Source organism: Taudactylus pleione, unplaced genomic scaffold, assembly GCF_031769625.1.
Source record: "Taudactylus pleione unplaced genomic scaffold, aTauple2 ptg000842l, whole genome shotgun sequence".
NCBI classification, from domain to species: Eukaryota; Metazoa; Chordata; class Amphibia; order Anura; family Myobatrachidae; genus Taudactylus; species Taudactylus pleione.
The window spans coordinates 2890408-2912033 of NW_028285244.1; the positions used below are offsets into that span (position 1 = coordinate 2890408).

The window sequence follows — 21626 nt, forward strand, 5'->3', positions numbered from 1 at the left end:
AGACCAAACTAATCAATTTGAGCACTGGAATGTTCACAGGGTCAGATCAACGTAATGAATTGGAGCACTAGACTGTTCACATAATATCCAAACCAACCTAACCACAGGAGCATTAGAGTATTCACATGTCCAAACCAACCTAACCAATAGGAGAATTACAATATTCACATCCTAACCAATAAGAGCATTGGAATACTCTACCCTCTTGTGCTTCTCCCCACTGTATTTTAATTTATCTCTTACTCCCCACTAGGGCAACTAACACTCGGCTGCTTATGTGGGTGTAAAGGTCACTAATATATAGCAATGTTTATTATCCATGTCCGTGACCTGCATTATTATTGTATTGTAAGTCGCTGATTACTTATTTGTTTATGTACTTTGTAAGGCGCTGCGGAACACTTGTGGCGCCATATAAATAAATGATGATAATAATACTCAGATGTTCTAACCAATAGGAGCAGTAGAATATTCACATCTCTAAACCAACCTAAGGATTCGGAACATAGGAATATTCACAGAAACAGACCAAGCTCCAGAAAATAATAAAATTTAAAGACTGCATTAAAAAAGTATAAAATAATTTATGAAAGGTGCCTGTCTGAAATAAAGTTCATACGTTCAACTAGTTTAGCATTGAGCGGTATTAGCAGTCTGAGGAAATAATGAGTGATTTGCTGAATAAATTCAGCTATTCTGCCTTTCAAGGAAAAGTAAAACGGCATACGTCCCCCTTTACGGATCATGCTGGCGCTCTATAAGTAAATGTTAATGGATAAATAGTACTACAACAAGTTGAATGTTCCCTGTTTAGTCCTATTCTACGTAAGTTACATGATTTTCCTTATACATGACTAGAGAGAGAGAGAGCTCAGCTCCAGAGTATCACTGAGGATGCGTTTCTCATGTCAGCTTATTACAAATAAAGCCACAAGACAGATAATATTCTCCGTCCCAATTAGCTGCCTTTGTTTCGTATCGCTGTAAGATTTATCTAAGGAAGATATGGTTTTGTAGCAGAATAATAATTAAAATCTTGTCAGACTTATGGGCAGGAGAGCGACTGTGTATAAAGTGAGTGAATATGACAAACGCTGATGTATGTCTTCAGTGTATACAGACCCTCAGGCCTAATCTTTTACCCAGACTTCATACACACAAATATCCTTCCAGTTACTTACCTTGATTTGTGGAATAGGAGCAACAGTTCCCCCTTCTTAACCAGACATTCTATGATTATCTATTTATAGTTTACTAGAAAACAAGACATACATTTGCAGTCATAATGTCGACATTACAATGTCGGCATCTGCAGAATGTCGACATGTGAAATGTCGACATTTTGCAGGGATCTTATGCTGGCCATACACATGCACGATTTTGGGCCGATTGCTCGATTTTCGACGAGTCTTACGATGGATCCTGTGGAAATCGTGTATTTTTGATCCGATGCATACTCCCGCAGCTCCTATAATCTGATCATATGATCAGATGTGCAGCCCAGATGATCCATCGTATCGTGTGCCGATCGTACCGTGTGTTTTGTGCATAACGATGCATCGTCCGTCCATTCATGTCATTTCAATTACTTTTTCCCCTGATAACCGCGTGAGGCACAGGATCGATCATACGACAGATCCTGTGCTAAGAAAACCAACAAATATGCCGCTGGGACTACCAGGGAGCTCTGGGGAGTTGGATGATGAATCTGATCTGATGCTGGTCGCGCAGGTGTATGGCCATTATTAGGGTTAGGCTGTGGGAGGGCAGGATATGGGGAGCGTTAGGTATTAGGGATATACTTACCGATGGAAGCACTGCATGATGAGCTGGAAATCATCCTGACATCGACACTAGACGCGGAAGACGCAGCTGGACTAGCCATAACAAGCAAGTCACCACTAGTCCACCAGGGATGTTTTGCCGCCATTCTAATCATGCTTATGTAATAGTGTAGGGTGCGATCTGGTGCCAGCTACATTTTGCCTTTTAAAATGATTGCCGCTTTAAAACTACGGAAAGTCTTGCAGGAGTTCCCGCAACGGCACCAGATCGCACCCTATTACATTAACCCCTACACCTTCTATAGCCTTGATTGGAAGTAGCAATGATCACACTAGGCAACATTTTTGAAACAAATAAGAAAATAAATATCCCCGCGCTTGATATTACCCATGTTGTACATGGTGAAAGCTGCGTGGCAATATTAGTTTAGACATTATGAACATCGACTGAATATACTACACCCAATTTATTTGTGCTCTTGGTAAAAAAGTACAGTAAGTAATTATATTTTTTTAATAAGTAAATAATGAAAACACTGATCCTGATCTCCAGCCTCTAGTTATGTACTTCCCTACAAATTTTTCCTTTATTATCTTATATATATATATATATTTTTTTTTTTTGTGCGCGTTTGAAATAGATAACTCATGCTGTCACAAGGGTAGTTTTTATCTCTCTAGTTTGATTGTATGTCTTAACATCTTTATTATATTTACATTTATCTGACATCAAAGACATTTTCCACATACTTTTGCTATTAGGTAGCAGTCACTGTAAGAGTGCATGTACTTCCAAATACATTATCTCGCTCTGCTGCCTATATCATCTACGTGTGCATGTGTGTGTCTATGTTTACACATAATAATGAATATTCTTGCCTCTATAGAGGTACTTTGCACCTCAATGACAGTTTTTGCATTTTTGTGCTGCCTTGGCTTCCTTAGCATTTTTTTATTATTATTTCTTAGCCTATGCAATTTTATCTTTTATTTTCTTTCAAAGAAAATATAGGGCTTTTGCTTGGAAGAATATTGGATCAAATATATTTATATTAAAATAAGGAATAAAATGGAATAACCATAAAAAAATATGCATTTTTATAATTCCTGTTCTTTTTACTCTTACACAATTAAAACTATTTCCCAACATTTTATCACCATGCTCTTTTGATATGTGTACATTTCACTTTTTCCTCTTCATTTTTATATATGCATTTCTCACCACTAGAATCCTTAATACCTATATTCCTATCCAGCCCTGTATGACGTATATGCAAAAGCAGCCGGCAGGAATTAAAATTAATTCTCTCTCTCTCTCATATATATATATATATATATGTATATATATATATATATATATATATGTATATATATATATATATATATATATATATATTATTTTTTTTTTATTTTATTTCACCAGCTGTGCACACTTCTGGTACCCATCTAGGTTTAAATGATAAAAGCATTGTTGCTGCCCACATGGGTGTAGACATGTAGGAATAAAAATAATAGATATACATTATGGCAGGGCTTGACAAATCTTGGACACCATAGCAGCTAAGATTTTAGACTTGGCGACCGGATTTGCAAAGACCCTAGCCCATCAGTAACAAGAGTGAGGTTTTGTTTAGAAACAAATCTCCGCTCTGTCCGTCAACTCCACAGCACTGCATGACTATCACTCACTGCCAGCCGTATTCAAGTAAATGAGGACCCAGCCCCGTTATGTGATTGCAGGCACTCTGTTTCAAAATTTGCACAAGTCTTGGAGGATGTGCTGGTATTGACCTGGCCCTGGCTCTCCTATGGTGTGGCATAGTATGTATCAGATGCACTGTGGTGTGGCATATTATGTATTGGCATGGCACTGTGGTGTGGCATACTATGTATTGGGGCACTGTGGTTTGGCATACTATGTATTTGGGAGGGGGCACTGTGGTGTGGCATACTATGTATTAGATGCACTGTGGGTTGGCATATTTATGTATTGGGGTGGCACTGTGGTGTGGCATACAATGTTTTGGGGGGCATTGTGGTGTGGCATACTTTGTATTGGGGGGCACTGGTGTGGCATACTATGTATTGGGGCACTGTGTTGTGGCACACTATGTATTGGGCACGGCACAGGTGTGGCATACAATGTTTTGGGGCAGGACTGTGGTGTGGCATACTATGTATTGGGCACGGCACTGTGTTGTGGCATACTTAGTATGCCACACCACAGTGCATCTAATACAACGTATGCCACACCACAGTGCATCTAATACAAAGTATGCCACACCACAGTGCCATGCCCAATACATAGTATGCCACACCGCAGTGCATCTAATACAATGTATTGGGGGCAGCACTGTGGTGTGGCATACTATGTATTAGATGCACTGTGGTGTGACATACTATGTATTGGGGCGGCACTGTGGTGTGGCATACTATGTATTAGATGCACTGTGGTGTGACATACTATGTATTGGGGCGGCACTGTGGTGTGGCATACTATGTATTGGGGTGGCACTGTGGTGTGGCATACATTGTATTGGGGCACTGCTGTATGGCACACTTTGTATTGGTGTGGCATACTATGAATTTGGGGCACTACGGTGTGGCATACTATGTATTGGGGCGGCACTGTGGTGTAGCATACTATGTATTAGATGCACTGTGGTGTGACATACTATGTATTGGGGCGGCACTGTGGTGTGGCATACATTGTATTGGGGTACTGATGTATGGCACACTTTGTATTGGTGTGGCATACTATGAATTTGGGGCACTACGGTGTGGCATACTATGAATTGGGGGTATACTATGAATTTGGCATCGGAGATGGTCATCATGAAGAGTTTTCAAAAATTCCCAAAAAAATTTTCTGTATATTTTCTACAAAGTATATAAGACTTGGACACCAGAAAAAAAAATGTGGTATAGAAAAAGTTTAAAAACTTGAATGTATTTAAATGTCCCGTGTGCCACACAGCGAATCGCCCCAATGAGAAAGCTGTATGTCCTCAGAGGACCAGTGATGTAATTGATTCTTAGTGGATCGATAACTTTAAATATTGATTCAGCTTGCAAAATATTAGCCTGTACTGTATACCTTGGTGATGTCGCTGCTTCCTAGTTTCCAGTGTATGAAAATTGCTTCAACGTTACATTAAAATCCCTTTCACATAATTATAAAATGAGTCAAACTATTACCATGATAATCTACTAAAACCTGTTGGGCGATATTCAATTGTTTACTCGCACCCGCAGCTCCCATCTAAAGTGATGGGCGATATTCAATTGTTTACTCGCACCCGCAGCTCCCATCTAAAGTGATGGGCGATATTCAATTGTTTACTCGCACCCGCAGCTCCCATCTAAAGTGATGGGCGATATTCAATTGTTTGTGCCACTGGGTGCAAGTGTCGCATGTGGCCATTACTTGTTGCACATGTTGCACCGACTTCAGGAGGATTCGAGCAACAATAATAGGCACCTGCTGCATTCGCGCCCTATCTCTATCAGGAACTAAAGGACAGCTGACCACTAATTATAATAGGGGGTGTTTATTTCTATTGTTTGTCATTGCTATACTTTGTTCACATTTTTGACTCAGCCTATAAATAATTGCTTATTCCTATTATTATTTCTATTGTTTGCCTTTAATTGAAAAAGTTGGCCCAAACATTGTTTTAACTTTGTCCAGTTTTGGATGCAATACATAATCCTGATCCTAGAATGGTGCGTTCCGTAAGACGGACGTCTGTCATTGTTACTTTGTAGGATGACAGAGCGCCTATAGAGGGAGACGAGACATGCTTCAGAGGTCTTTCTGAGGACCTGTCACGGTTTTCAGTTTTCTTCTGGAGGGTATTGAGAACCACGACTGTTTACTTGGAGTGAAGCAGGAGATGAAGAGAGATAAATTGGTCCAGTTGTAGCCTTTAGAACAGATGGAGGCGGCTTGTTGAATGGAATACCAAGCAGCTGAAGTTACAGTACTCGAGGCAAGATAGGTCTCAAACCGCGCTCATCTTTCAGCGTTTATAAAAGTGCAGGTAAAAATGTTTCTTTTTCGTCTGGAACACAAACATTACCTTTTTATTGATGAATGCTTTTTGTTTTGTCTGTCAAATGTTTTGTGCCCCCCTTACAGATTGAAGCTCAAACTTAACCATCTATCTTCCACCTTATTTTTTCACCAATTTTTTTTCATTGACGTAAAAGGATATAAGATAACATTACTGCCACTAGGCCTTTTGTATTTGAAGTAGATTTAACGAAAACACTGTATGTGACAAAATCATGTAAGGTTGTTTTAGTTTCGTATATATTTTGTCGCCTTATTTTGTTTTACATTTTCCCCCTAATTGCCTGCTTTGTGTGGGGACAGAATAACCTGTAGCCAATAGGCTCATTGGAAGCCTCACAGCAGCACATAATTATTTTTGCATATGGGACATTTTGCTGATTTGGTGGGAGACACGATCAATCCAATTGTGTGAATGAGTGACTGCATATGCCAGGGATAAAGTCATTATATAAAGACATGTATGGTTTATAGTATGAAAGGAACAGGGACCCATAACAGCACAATGATGTGGCAATCCTGTCAAACTAAAGCAGAAGGTTGTGGTTCCAAATTCCTATATCAGTTTAACTTTATACATCCAAATAGTAGCTTTACAATGTGCCATAAAAGTGTTTTCTGTTAATGCAGAGGTTCCCAAACTCTGACCTCAAGGCACCTTAACGGTCCAGGTTTTAAGGACATCCATGGTTGAGCACAGATGGTTAAATCAAAAGACTAAGGTACTCATTAAGTCATCTGTGCCCAAGCATGGTTATCCTTAAAACCTGGACCGTTAGGGTGCCTTGAGGACCAAGTTTTGGGTTCTGTGTTAAGGTGATGTTTAACTGATCGTGTATTTTGGAAAGAAATGTAGTTTAACCAAACGGGCATGTAGCGATTGATGAGTGATAATGTTCTGTTTGTTACAGAGGCAATATATTATGTTCATGTTCCGCTACCATACTTATAGTATTAAATATCCATTACTTTACTACTAGTTTGATTTATGTGGATTTGTTTTACATACATACATACAGTTGTTGTATTCTGCACACCAGAATTGCTTTAAAAAAGAAATAGCTCCTGTATTATTGTTTTTCAATTCTATCTTTATGCTGTGTATTATAATTATTATTATTATTATTATTATTACCAGTTATTTATATAGCGCACACATATTCCGCAGCGCTTTTACAGAGAATATTTGTCCATTCACATCAGTCCCTGCCCCAGTGAAGCTTACAGTCTATATTTCCTACCACATGCTCACACACTTACACACTAGGGTTATTTTTGGAGTGTGGGAGGAAACCGGAGTACCCGGAGGAAACCCACGCAAGCACATGGAGAATATACAAACTCCACACAGTTAGGGCCGAAGTTGGGAATCAAATCCACGACCTCAGTGCTGTGAGGCAGTAATGCTAACCATTACACCGTTTGTACGTGTATGTGTACAACTATAAGTGTGAGTCCTAATCTCATCACACAGAGTCTGTCCATACCTTCTAAGGCGCTTTTCACATGTTTATAAATGCGTAAAAAAGCACAATACATATGAGAAATAAGTGACAGTGGTGCATTATCACTATGTCATTATAGATTTCAACAGGGCATCTGAATCTTGGAATATGGCGTGCCCTATTGCTCGTGTGTTAAAGCTTGCTATCAATACAGTAGATTGGCGCCGCTTGTTAGTTTTTATTTTCCCAGAGCGTCTGTGTGAACAATTCCTAAATAATGTGGGTGAATCTGTGCTCATGATATTTATAATTTCTAGCGCTCTTTGGTTTTAATAGTAGTATGCCTGTTATTATTTTACTAAATGACTAAAGGTGCCCATCCACTAGAAGACATGAAAATGACTGCACGATTACGTCAGTCTGTGATGAGCCTATACTGACCGAGCAGTCGTTCAGTGCAGGGTCATCAATCATCTGCAAACATGCTGAACCTGACGTTATCGTCAGGTTGTCCAGCATGTTTGCCCGATGATAGATGTCTAAACGACCAGCAGGAGTGCGCATCGCTGGTTGTTTTAGACATTTTTTTATACGATTTGCAAACGATATCGTTATCGTTCAATCGCTCAATTTAATCGTCTAGTGGATGGGCACCTCTAGCATGTTAAATCCAACTGGTGGTTTAAACTGTTCCCACTTGACATTGTTGAACAATCGATGGTCATTAAAGAGCAAATCTTTGGGTTGTATTCAGTCTGGGCGCCAGTGAGGCATAGGAGTAAATGGAACGGTCTGGGATTTGTAGCAAATTTAAAGCAGTTTTTTACCTTTAAATAAAAATTGCTGCTGTCATTATTGTGGTTAAATCGCCGAAATCTGAGCACCTGATGCAACTTGCCAGCGATTCTTACAGTGGACTTCTGCAAGGTTCAAATCTAAGGGGGAGATGCATCAAACTTTCTAAAGAGGATTGGTGGAGAAGTAACCTATAGCGGCCTGTCTGCTTTTAGATATCATTTAATGCACTTGTTAAATAATAGCTAGCCGCTGATTGCTTTCTATGGGTTACTTCTCCACATGCCCCTTAAGCATCATATTTGGTTTGTTTGAGCTCGAATCTGTAATATGTTACCTTACACTTTGAATCTGGTGGCATTAAAGGCCTGTTTAGCAGCTATAGCTGGTAATTTTTACGAGGGTTGTTCAAAAAGTAATGCCTAAATTCTCACAACTCAAATTTTATTATAGATACAGATTTGAAAATTTGCAGTCAAATACTTTGAAGTCTTAGTAACAGAATGACTCTACTCAAAAAATTCACCATCTGCCCTCAATCATTTTCTACACCCAAGCTGTGAATCCACTTTGGAAAAATTCTAGTGGTTGGTGTTTGACCCAGGAACGTATGACGATTTTAACAACCTCTTATGTCTTCAAAATGTTGACCACGGTAACAGTTTTTGAGAGGGCCAAACAGATGAAAGTCAGAATGGGCCAAATTAGGACTGTATGGTGGATGTGGCATTATTGCCCACCCCATTTGGCAATGGCCGCAGATGTTGCCATCGAAGTGTGAGGTCTGGCATTGTCGTGGTGTAAGATGACAATTGACAGACGAATTGTTGACCTTTTTTTGCGATTGGCTTCTTTCAGCTTCTTAAGTGTAATAATGTATCGATCACTGTTGATTGATTGGTTCCAAGTAATCGATGAGAATAACACATCGGCAATCCCAGAAGAATGTGTGATTTTAAACTTTTTTGGCCTAGGTGAACTTAGGTGTTTCCATTGCTTTGATTGGGCCTTTGTTTCTGGGTCATAAAGGAATACCCAGGTCTTATCTCCTGTAATGACATTTTCCAAAAACGTATCAGGGATGTCTTCAAAGTTGGTCCAAAGGTCATTGCACAGTTTCAACCTCTGGGCCTTATGATCCCTGGTTAACTGCTTTGGTACCCATTTAGAACACACTTTACGATATCCCAAATCATTGATTAGTGTTTCTACAGTGCCATGGCTACATTCAACTTCATCACTGATATCTCTGATGGTCTTTCTGAAACATGGCATCGACTTTGTGTCGGTTCTCTGCTGTCACTGCAGTTGATGGTTGGTCACCACGAGGTTTGTCGCACACGGACAATTCTCCCAATTGAAAACCCTTCATCCACCTTCTGACATTGCTATAGTCAATTGTACGCTCACCATACACTTTTTTCAGTCTTCTGTGGATTTCTGTAGCACTGCAGCCTTCTTTTTCCAGAAATTCAATCACTGCTCTTTGTTTCATCTTGGATTCCATGGTATTTCTTGGACTACCTAAACAATAATACATATATAGTTAGTAGACATATTAAACTACAAACTGACAAAGTTTCAAATAAATGTTGCATATTATTTCAGAGTTATGAGCATTTAGGCATGACTTTTTGAACAATCCTCGTATTTAGTACACGCTATTAGCTGGAAACGTTTAGACTCATGAAGTGTTTACAGCTTTGTTTGTACCGCTATCACCGTGTTCCTCCTATTGTTTACATTCGTGCTTAGCCCCAACTTTGATCACCTTTCCTCCTTTCATGTAACTGTATTTTTAATTGCTCTTTTCTGTTGCAGAATGTGGAAGTTGTTGATGAGGCACAGGAGAAGCAGTCTCTCCGGAAGCAGCGCTTCATGCAGTTTGCCTCGCTGGAGTATGATGGAGAATATTACATGACCCCACGCGACTTCCTCTTCTCTGTCATGTTCGAGCAGGTGCAGCGTAAGTCCCATTACACAGTCAATTAGTTTGTACACAGGGACAAATGCTGGGTATTTTCCTTTTTAATTTGTTGGTATGTTTAAACTCCAAGCCGAAACCATTCTCCTAGAAAGGTAGGAGACAGCCCCACAAGCTAAGTGCATGTCACTTTGTAAGAACAGGTGGTGGGGCCAAGCATGTTTGTTTGTTTTTTTGTGTGGGTCTACTAACCTAGTATGTCCTACCTAACAATGACCAGCGTGGAATAGCCTATTATAGCAGCAGAGGCCACCATATTACAACAGCAGGCACAATGCATTATATCAGCAGGTGCTGCAGAAGGGATGTAGTTGGCATCCCAGGGGACGGTATGCCGGGGGTCAAAATACTGGCACAATAATCGTGGCTCCAGAATCCCAACCGCTGACATCTCGACGGTAAGTGTTAGGGGGAGGGTTAGGGTTAGGCACTAGGGGGAGGGTTAGGGTTAGGCTGTGCGGTGGGGGGGGATTGGGGTTAGGCTGCGGGAATGGAGGGTTAGGGTTATTCTGAGGGAAATGTGTTAGGATATTTATTTAATCCTGTTGGGTTTCTGACTGTTGGTATTCTGATCTCCGAGACACCGTAGCCAGCCCCTGCAGAATTCATCTTGCCGTACCAAGAACACCAGCTTCATTATACCAACAGAGATTGTAGAGTCCAGGAGAACCCTTCACGCAATAATTACAGGATGAGAAGAGTGAGTGGGACAGGGCAGACAGGAGCTTCCTGCTTTGTGAATCATTTCTGAATTGAACCTGTTTACCTTGTGCATGGGAGTTATAAAATCAGTCCAGCACAAGAGCTGTCTGCAAAAGACAAGAGATCTGTGGTCTTCTTTCACACCCCACTGGGAAAAGGTTATAGGTAGAGATGGAGCAGCGTTTAGTGCTGCCGCTTCTCATTAGAAGAAATGATAGGGATCCAACAGTGCAGAACATGAAAGCGCTGATCTGAATGTAACTTCAGAGAACTAAATTAATAACCCTCAGGGAAATTTGTAAACTTCCTTGTAAATTATACACCGGTATGGAACTTGTTATCTTGAGTGGTTGTGATTTGAAGGTGCCAGCATGGACTGTGATGTGGCTGCCAATATCTGACAGCTGACCCAATATCTCATTGTATGTGGGCTGAAAACCACATTGATTCCTGCTAATGATCTTCACGAGAAATGCTGTGCCAGGATGAAATCAGTTTGCTTTGTGTGTGCATCCACACTTAAGAGGCTGCAATGGAGCCAGATATGATCCGGGCAATCGACCTGATCTCATCTCATTAGGCCAAACACATCTGGGACAGGGCTGGTGTCATCAGCTTTAAATGTTTATCTGTGATTTGGATGGAATAAAAAGCTGAATTACTTTTAAAAGTTAATACTATATTTCCCCAACCTGCAACCACCTCACTACGTTGCTTTAGTAGAACTCCTCACAGTGACTGCAGAGGAAGCTCTCAGTTATGATGATTTAGTGTATAACATTATCACGCAGCGGCAATGACTTATAGATTTCCTCTTTCTTGTTTTTGTATCATAGGTTTTTAGGCTATGATATCTCTTACCTTGTATCTTAATTTTATAGCTAAATGCCTTTTTGAAGATTGTACACTAGCTCATGTTTTATTTTGTTGTCAACTTATATAATAAAATCGACTGCTGGTAAAAATGATGTCATCACATTGGCATGTGATAACAGTTGGTCTGAACTCTGACCCCAGCCATCAGTGTCAGTGATAACTAGTTGAGAGTGAGGTGGCGATTATAGAGAGAGTTGGTGGGAAAGAGAGAGAGGGGATAGTTGTGCGTGTGGGGGGGGGGTGTCGTGGAGACAGAAAAAATTAGTAAATAAAAGCCAGGCTATGCTGGCTAGCATGTTATAATATCGTAAATATGAGTAAATTGTAATGCAAGCTATTGTTTATGTTCTACTTTTATTTTTTTAGTTTCTAAAATAGACATTTACTAATCCACTATACACAGCGATAGCTGAAACTGTAGTTCGGCAAGGCAACACGTGCACTTATCTCCAACACATGGTGAAGTGTGACATAGTACCAAGAAAGCAGACTTGCATTTTACTAGGAACTAGTGATAGTACGTACTCTGGCAAGAGGTGACTTGGTAGTAATAGCCACTTTTATAGCATTACAGTAGTTAAATTGAACATGTTGCTGACACACAGTGAAAATAGCGATACTGGGTTGAAATCATTTTCATTAGTGAGTGACTTAAGGTGCCTACACACTAGACAACCTGCAAACGATGCGATGTCAGTGATTTCCCTTGAATTCTCCCCGGCCATCCCAGACCCGATATTGTGCATAAACGGTACAATCTGACAAACGATATATCGTGTACGATCTAACCATTTTCAAATCTTTAGATCGTGAGCGATATGTGGGCTGAACTATATGACAAAGGTGCATGCACAGATCAGTGATCAGTGCATGCTTACAAAAAAAAAAATATTAAAAAGTGTAAAAATAAAAAATATATTATATTGAGGCCTGGAGCTGCAGCTCCATCCGCCCCATTGTTAATCTGGCCCTGACTGGTTACCATCATCTCGCATGTTTATATGGGATGTAGTCGGTATCCCAGCGCCGTAGTCCCGACTGCTGACATCCCAACGATAAGTGTTAGGGTTAGGCACCAGGGAGAGGATTAGAGTAGCCTGGTGGTGGTGGGGCGGGGGGTGGGGTGGGTGGGTGGGGGGGGGGATAGGGTTAGATACTTACCTACAAGCGTCGGTATTTCCAACTATTTTGGATTCCGGCTTCAGGATTCTGAGTGCCAGTATTCTGTGCATCGGGATCCCGTACCCAATCCGATCTTAGGTCTCCCCAACACGTCATTAATACTTAGTAAATTTAAATATACTATGTAATCAATTTACAGCTAGTGTTATTATACCCAGTTTGAGTATTTATTTTTAAGTTGCAATTTTCAAGAGAAGTGCTGGAAATGTTAGTACTGTATAGATAGAGGGAGGTAAAACCAGCAGCTATGTAATAATAATCAGCTGTATTGGGCAGAACATTGGAAAATGCTGATGTTACTGGGGCTTATTTGATATACAGATTCCATCTCTCCAGTGTCTGTATATCCATTATCATTGCACTGTTTCACCTGCATATTGAGACTATTTGTAATCTTCAGAGAATTAAACGCTCGTTAATTCTATAAACATAATTTTTCCATTTCTTTGTTCTGTAATCTCCTCACGAACTTAAAATCTTGGGTTTAATTGAAGGAAATTCCACGATGACATTCCTTACACGTATAATTTGTTTTTATTTCTGCATGCATTGTGCTTGAAATGTTTTTCACATTACTTGTACAAAAAAAAAATCCCAGAATGATTGTCGTTTATGATGTAAGGAATAATAAAACGAAGACATCTGTAAGAAATAACAGATCCCAAATGTATATGTATAAATTTCTGCATGTACTGTAGATGTTACATTTGCTGTGTATGACCGAATAGGTACAGCGTCAATATTGACAATTACAATTCAGCACTATACCAATATATGCAAAAAGTTTAAGACTGCTAGGGTGTTAGGCTGCCCTCTTACACCCCTCTTACTATCTTCTCTGCAAGATCCACTCGCTTACACTACATGGGAAGCAGGAGGAATCACTGCAAGCACTCACAATACATTTGCTGTTTATGAGGACAACTGCAGGAGTAACATGAGTCTTATGCTGGGTACACACTGGCAGATATATTGGCCCATCAATTGATCGGCCAATATATCGGATGCCCGTCGGCCACTGTTTACCAGCGATATATCTGTGAACCACATCGTTCACAGACATATTAAGTCTGCTCTGCTGCACAGCCGATGGCAGATACATCTATCGACCGCCTAACACTTGCAGCAGAGGCTGCGGGGAGGGGGGCGAGACGCGTTCCCCGGCCAGTGGGACCCGCGCCCAGAGACCGATGATGGTCGTTCAGTGTGTATGAACGACCATCTGCAGATCACTCGATCTGGAGATATCTGTTCAGTGTGTACGCAGCTTTAGGAGCCCACCTGATTCATTCCTGATGGCATAACCTGTCAGTTTCTCCCTCAGGCCTCTGACCTTGGTGTGGTGATGGATCATATGCGCCTACAGTAATAGCCAATCTTAATCCTTAGCATATGACTCTCTCAGAGATGTCCTATTACTATGTTGCTACAAGTGATGCCTTTCTTTCAAGCAAGAGAATGCATTCTCAGTGCAGCACGCAACACGGCTAAAGGGCTGGGCTACTTACATGGCGTCCATCCGTTTGCAAATCTTTCATCCCTGGGCAACCTGTGCCTCTCCAACTTTTGTGAAACTACGAGCCGCAGCATGCTGATCTCTGGCAGGGTATACTGGACTTTTAGTTTTACCATAAGTTCGGGCCTGTCCTAGAGTTACATAATCCATTCTGTATTATCTGCAATCCTGTATTTAGAGGATTATTTTATGCAGGTGTAGGGAAAAGAAGGGGGTGGGGGAAAAAATATCGACCATATATTGTTATCGGCCTATAATAGACTCCATAAGAGGTGCACCCCAGAGCAACAATATAGATATATAACGAACTAGAAGAAAGAAAACTACTCCAATAAATGTGTTAAACACTGCAACCAATGAGGATCAAAAGACACCAATAATTCAATTTGGGGACAGGATCTCCAAGCGAACACTAATTAAAAAGTACCAATCCGATTGATTATTAAACATCGGATAGAATTCTTGTGATGTCGGCGGACACGATGTGCTATTCTTGTACGACACAGAATTGAATTCCCCCTATGGGGGTGCAAAGCAAAACTTGCGACATAGATGGATGTGGATTGCCATTCTACAACACTGAGCAATGAATTCCCCGTCTCATATGCTCATACACCTATATAACCTCACTATTAAAGTTATAGGTAATATCATTTAAACAAATCACTATTCTTTTACATACCACTCTGTACATATGTATCCCTCTTACATCTAGCCTCAATACGCAGCACGACCTGCCTAGCGTGAATGAGTCGCCAGGTCCCGTGCAGCTCAAAAAGCTGTGACCGCTGCTTTGTAGCACTTTGCATGCTGATCTAGAGACTCAGGACCTCATTCAGAGTCGGTCGTTGCGGCCGCACGGTTGTAAGGTAAAAGGGACCGGATATGCAAATGAAGCGCTCGCAAGTTGCGTTGTTAAGATGAGATCGTTAGCTGGACGAGCGAGGGGAGGATGCGGCCGTAAGACTAAAAATACGCCCCCTTTTCGTTCGCATTACACGTCATCTCCGGGCATATAAGGATTAATCGAGACCATCGGGAATCATCGGAGCTGCTCGTAGAGCTTAAGGTTGACCATACCCTCTCTTAAGCACTACGATCAAGTCAGTGTAAAAACCTCCCATGTCACATGTGCCATGACGCTACTTTGTTAATTATGCACTCCCATAAAACGCCGTTCGCATAGTCAGGCACGCCTGCGTTCGGATCTCCACTCCCCCGTTCACAAGCACCTTCCCCTGTTACCACCCACAAGCGCCTCATCCTGTCACTCAAACTAACGACCTGGCCAAGTTGAAAGAGAGAGATATTTCTGATCGCAATAGCTAGTTTGCACGCGCGCATTGCAAATTTTACGCATGCGCTGTTTAGCGAACATCGGTGGCATACGACTGTGCGGCTGCAACGACCGACTCTGAATGAGGTCATCAGTCACACACACATATACAAGTGTCACATATCAACTTAATCAGCACAGTCTCCTGGTGCGTCCTAGTCGTATTGCATTGTGACTTAGATACATTTATGGCTAAAAAAGAAGATCCGCCCCATTGTTAATCTGGCCCTGCCTTGCGCGCCAAGAGGGGCTGTTTGACGCGACTGTAGCAAAGACGAGTGAGGACTCCTCTGTACTAACTCTTTCTTCTCTTCCAATCACGCTACCCATTTATTACAATCAGGTTCAAATCTATTTCATCGACATGTGTCTCCTGGGTCAGGACCACACAACTGTAATGTACCTTAAAAATAAATCACCTAATATTTCCATCCTGTCTTGTAAAGTATTGATTATGCCAAGCTCCTGAATTCCCACAAGAAGTTAAAAGCTTTGTGCTACTTGGGCACTCTTGTGATTAGCTGCCATCTTGGAGCAGCACAGTGTCTTTCATTGGTGCCGTGCTCACTCCTGGGAACAGCGCGCTAAAGGAGCGTACACACTAGCCGATATGCTCCCTGAGCGATATCGTCTAGTGTGTCCCCGGCAGGGTGTGCTCAATGTCGTTCATGACATTGAGCACACCCGCTGAACGATATCATTAACGATATCGTTCAGCGCCGGGCTCTCTCCCCCATTCCATAACATGCAGCAACGTGACAACACAGTCAGGTTGGCCTGCACGTTTACCCGATGACGATAATGACGAACGACCCGCAGGAACACGCGTCGTCGTTATCATTCATCGTTTTGTGTTAAAAATAGACGATAAAATGGACGACTGAACGATAACGATATCGTTATCGTTCAGTCGTCCACTTTAATCGCCCAGTGTATACGCACATTAAGACTTATGTACCACACAAGCGCCAAAGAGACAGTTGAGATTACTGAAGAAAGACCAGTTATGGAGACAACAATGATTGTTAAAGTCACTCGACCCAGTGGCTGAGCTAAGATGTTATACAGGATATCTGCTATACAATCCAGTCATTGATGTGATGGCTCCTACTGCTCTGTCATTTTCTATTGTTGTCACATATTTTTATATGTGTGATAACATTATAATGTGGAGGCAGGGCATAGAGCTACTCTAAACTGGAACAGCCGTCTGCATGCCCATGATTCTGTCTAACCTGACCGTTCTGTAGGTGACTAACCTGATGTCTTACTAGTTGTCAAATATTGATGGGAAAATGCAAACCGCTCTTTGAAATGGAAGGCTGTTAGAAGTCAATATGCTAGCTGTTTCTTACCCATATAAAAGTATGAGGCAGTCGTATAAGTTTATCTGTACAGGAAATGGGGGTCTATGTACTAAGCCTTGGAGAGAGATATGGTGAATGGAGATAAAGTACCAACCAATCAACTCCTAACTGTTATGTTTTAAACACATCCTGTAAAGTGACGAGCTGATTGGTTGGTACTTCATCTCTCTCCAAGGCTTTGACAAGTGATGTCAGAGGCAGACTAAAGCTGGGATCTGACGGAACTGCCATCTGTGCATACACACTTGCCAATCGTCGGCCCGATGTGTCGTGACTGACCTCACAACTGGGCTGGCATTTACATGTGCCCGCCCAGTTGAGCTGTCAGTCACCGGCGGCCTCTGCAGCAAGTGTAGGGGTGGTCGGCTGACCGCCCATACACACAACACGAGGCACCAATATATCTGTGCAGCACAGCCGACGCGCTATGTCTGTGAATGACGTTGTTAGGACATATCGTCTGTACACACTGGCCGACGCACACAAGTGTGTACCCACCAATAGAGAAGGATATCTTATCTTTCTATACATGTATTCACACTACTTATGTAGAATAATCACATAACTCGTAACCTTTTTCTGTTCACTTAAAAAATAAAGAAATAAAGAAACTTTTTACCTATATATAAATTACATGAATTATACTGAAAGGTGTGATATTATGAGACTCTGGAATTGTTCTATTTCTTTTTTTTTTTTGTTTTCTTTTCTTTCTTGGCCTATGTCATTTTTGAAACTAAAATAATAAAAGAATAATACTTAAAAAAATAAATAAAAAAATACATCATGCAGTGTTTTCCTAAGTACCCTTAATCTGCTTTCCCCGTCTTTGTTTGAAAAGGAAAATGGGAAAAAACATGTTTGTTTCTATTCCACATTGCTGTTTACTAAAAGAGAGACCCATTACGTTCCAAATATGTTCTTGATAAAATAGTTTTTCTTATCGATGTGTTGACTTTCACTTTTGCTGTTGATTTCTGGATACCTGATTAGTCCTAGAACAAAGAAAGTGAGGAAATCCGGAGTTGGATTAACTGAGGAACAAACCTTGCTACGTTAGTTGTATGGTATGAGGTGTCCTAATAATGAAACCGCTCCAATATTACGATGTGTTTCACAGTCTGTCCCCTTCACTAATGTCTTACAGGACTTGAGTGCTGAGTACAGTTGAAAGGACAAACTGATCTGATGAATCTAAATTTCTATTAATGTAAATTTGCTAAACTTTGTAGCCACCAAAACAAGAAAGCATCTGGTCCATTTATGATGCCACTCCTGCTCTGTACCCACCCCGCTCGCTGCCCTCATAATTTCCACCGTTCCTGGTGTTCTGTCCTGCAAGGACCCGGCGTCTTCAAGACCACCTCCACCGTCACTCCCCCTCCCATTAACCTAGTTCCTAGTACTCTTCACTGCTTTGCCGTCGGTCCTGTCATTGCAGCTATGGCACACAGTGTTTTCTGGGGCAGGCGCTGGGCACGTTAGATGTGACATGCACACATACACAATGACATTACTTTTATCAATAATGCTCACAGCAGCACGTGTTTTTTTTCAGGAGATGGGAATGGGACACCGATGTTGTGAGCACCTGTGTTTTGTGCAGTTTCCATAGCTGGTGCCCTACTGCACTCAGGATGAAAAACACATCACCCCTCAGTCTTCCCTATGTGTAACTACATTTTTAACTATTCTCACTTTTTTGTCTGAAAACTTACTCCTATTTAAAAAAAAAAAAAAAAAAAAAAAAACTAAAAAATAAACTTGCCATTAACAGAGAGGGATGTAATGGAAACAAAAACCCATTATTGAGACACCATGGAAGGAATTCTAGTTCTATAAAAGTCAAAGAGATGAAAACAAAAAAAGTACCTATGTCCTGTTTGCAATGCGCAACAATAGACTTCATGGCTCCACTGTACATTTAAAGGTACATGATTTTTAATAATGGAATCCCTTGATGTTGGCTCTGTGATGACACAATTAGAAGCAAAATGATATCCCGATCTGTTGTGTGAGGGCCTTTGTTTAAGTTGGACAGCGGCCAACTGTTATACAGTATGTCAGAGCAATGTGCAGCTAATACTCACAAGTCCTCTGCGAAATACATTCCCAACCACTCCTGTGAGCGTTATGCAATCACTGATGAATTGAGCTCTGCCTCCTAAAGATAAGCATATATGTCTGGATTAGACATAACCACACTTCAAATACACTTGAGACAATAAAACCTATGTCCAGGCACTTACATGTTGACTGATCTTGAACCAGCTTTTCCACCGGTTTCAACTTTGTGACATTCCCCAACACCCTCCGCCCCCACGCAGAAGCGTTTTATAGCCGATTTTTCTGTCTGATACACAAAAGAGAAATTGGGAGACTTCTGATGCTTCAATCAACTGAATCACACCTGCAAAGATATTTACTACCCCTGCGATAACCTAGAAAAATATTTACAGTCCTATTCGTTTAACTGATGAGCTGATAATCGGCTCCCTGGCCCATTTCCATGATATTGACTTAGCAAACAGAGAGGGAAGGTCCCCAAATGCTTTTGATCACTATTATCTTGTTTAGGACAAAGATATTGTACTTTGTACTGGTTTGCCCGCATACTTTTCCCTTGAGTGTAGTTACATTTCATAGAATTAACCCCGGTGTGGTGTAAACTTGTGAAGAGTAAATTTAGAAAATGTGCCAAGCAATCTCTGCAGAAGCCATAAAATATTGTCATTAAACTTCTGTAGACTGGAGGGGAGGGTGGACCATCTAAAGAGGACCAGTTGCCCATAACCGCCAATCAGCTACTGACTGTCATTCATCAAGTACATTCTATAAAATGATAAGCAGCAGCTGATTGGTTGCTATTTGCAACATCTCCTCCTGTCCCCTTTAGTACACTTGATACATCTTCGCCATAGACATTTGAAGTTCCAGTCCAGAGCCATAGAAGACCAATACACCACATAATTTCATATTTAGGGGGACATTTATCAAACCTTGGAGAGAGATAAAGTACCAACCAATCACTGTGTTTGCAAAATGACAGGAGACGATTGGTTGATGCTTTATCTCTCGCCAAGGTTTGATACTACTCCCCCTTTTACAATTAGCTTCCAATACACCTTTCAACTTCTTTGCCTCAAATTTTCCTATCATAATATTTAATAGATTTACAGTTTGGGTGATTTTCGTGAATTTAGTGGGATGTGTCAAAATGTCTTCCAAAAAAAAAAATATCCAAAAGATCAAACCGTTTCGAACAGGAAAAAGGAAGAGATTTCTAGATATCGGTGCACTAAAAACAGGCAAAGAAAATAAAATTTTAATTTTTTTTTTTTTATATTTCCTACACATTTCAACTTACCTTTTAGATTTTAATTATTTTGCCATTGGATTCTAATCGTACATGGAATGTTAATATATTTGAAGTGACCTTTAATAAAATTTTGTTTTATTTTCCTATGTCGATAGTGCACTGATGTCCATAAGTCTTTTCTTTCTTCTGTTCAAAACTTAATTAGAAATAAAACAAGACCGCAATAGATTGTATATTTATTTTATTTGCAAAGTTATACTTAAGTATATACTTGTGCTATAATTTGTCATCAGATCTCCTATAACTGATTGGAGTTCATCTGCTCACAATCAACGTATTTTAGTTGATGTAAAAGTAAATAAATGCCATTAAAAATGATTGTGCAAAAATTAAAACAAAAAAGAACCGCCTGTTTTTCTCTCCCCAGGCTTCCTAAATGTTATTTCTTGTTACTGTATAAACAAAGCGCATAAAGATGTGACTATTGGTTAGGAGACCACTGTTCTGTCATTCTGTACCTTTGTTATTCTTTTTGATTTGAAGGCTCTGCAGGGCCAGACATTGGAGAAAATAGACATTAACAAGTGCAGAGATGAAAATGAAGGGTAGGGAACGTCCTGCTCGTGAGAGCTTACAATCTAATATAGCAAACTAAACATCAACTTGAGCTATAAAGCAATAAGTTAATTGCTTTCATATCATGGCAATCTAACATGGACAAGATGTAAATCTTTACATGCTCATTAGTTACACATTTACTTCTATTTTCATAGCTTATCTCAGTTAATGCAGATAAGGCAGAATTACAGTGAACCATATTATGCAGAAATTGAGATGTGCAAGAAATGTCGGGTTACAATAGGCCTAGTGGTATTATTATTATAATTTTTATTTATAAAGCGCTGACCTGTTACGCAGCGTTGCATTTTGAGGGGATCTAAACACTAACAAATTGCGAACAGTGACATTAAACATTCACTAAAAAACTATTGATGGTAAATAAAAAGTAGATGTGGCCCTACCCAAAGGAGAGTACAATCTAAAATGCAAAAGATAGACAAATAACAGTTGTAGCTGCTGCTGTTGACGGTGCATGTGGCTATTGTAAGTTAGCTGCATTAGAACCACCAATAAAAACAAGCAGCTGCTTGGCGGACTGGTACGACTAGAGCGAGGAAAGATGGCAGAAGGTGGAGAACACAATATGAATCAGTCACTGTATGAATATTAAACCAATGAATATTA

The 21626-nt window shown here is 40.5% G+C and overlaps 1 protein-coding gene across 1 annotated transcript in view; it reads left to right on the forward strand.

The window, feature by feature from the left end:
• The window catches only part of MICU2 (mitochondrial calcium uptake 2), a 311942-nt gene that overhangs the window by 143476 nt on the left and 146840 nt on the right, over positions 1–21626 (forward strand). The window contains exon 2 of the mRNA XM_088458594.1: positions 9921–10065. Within this exon, the coding sequence (XP_088314720.1) occupies positions 9921–10065 (145 nt within the window). The remainder of the gene's footprint in view (positions 1–9920; positions 10066–21626) is intronic.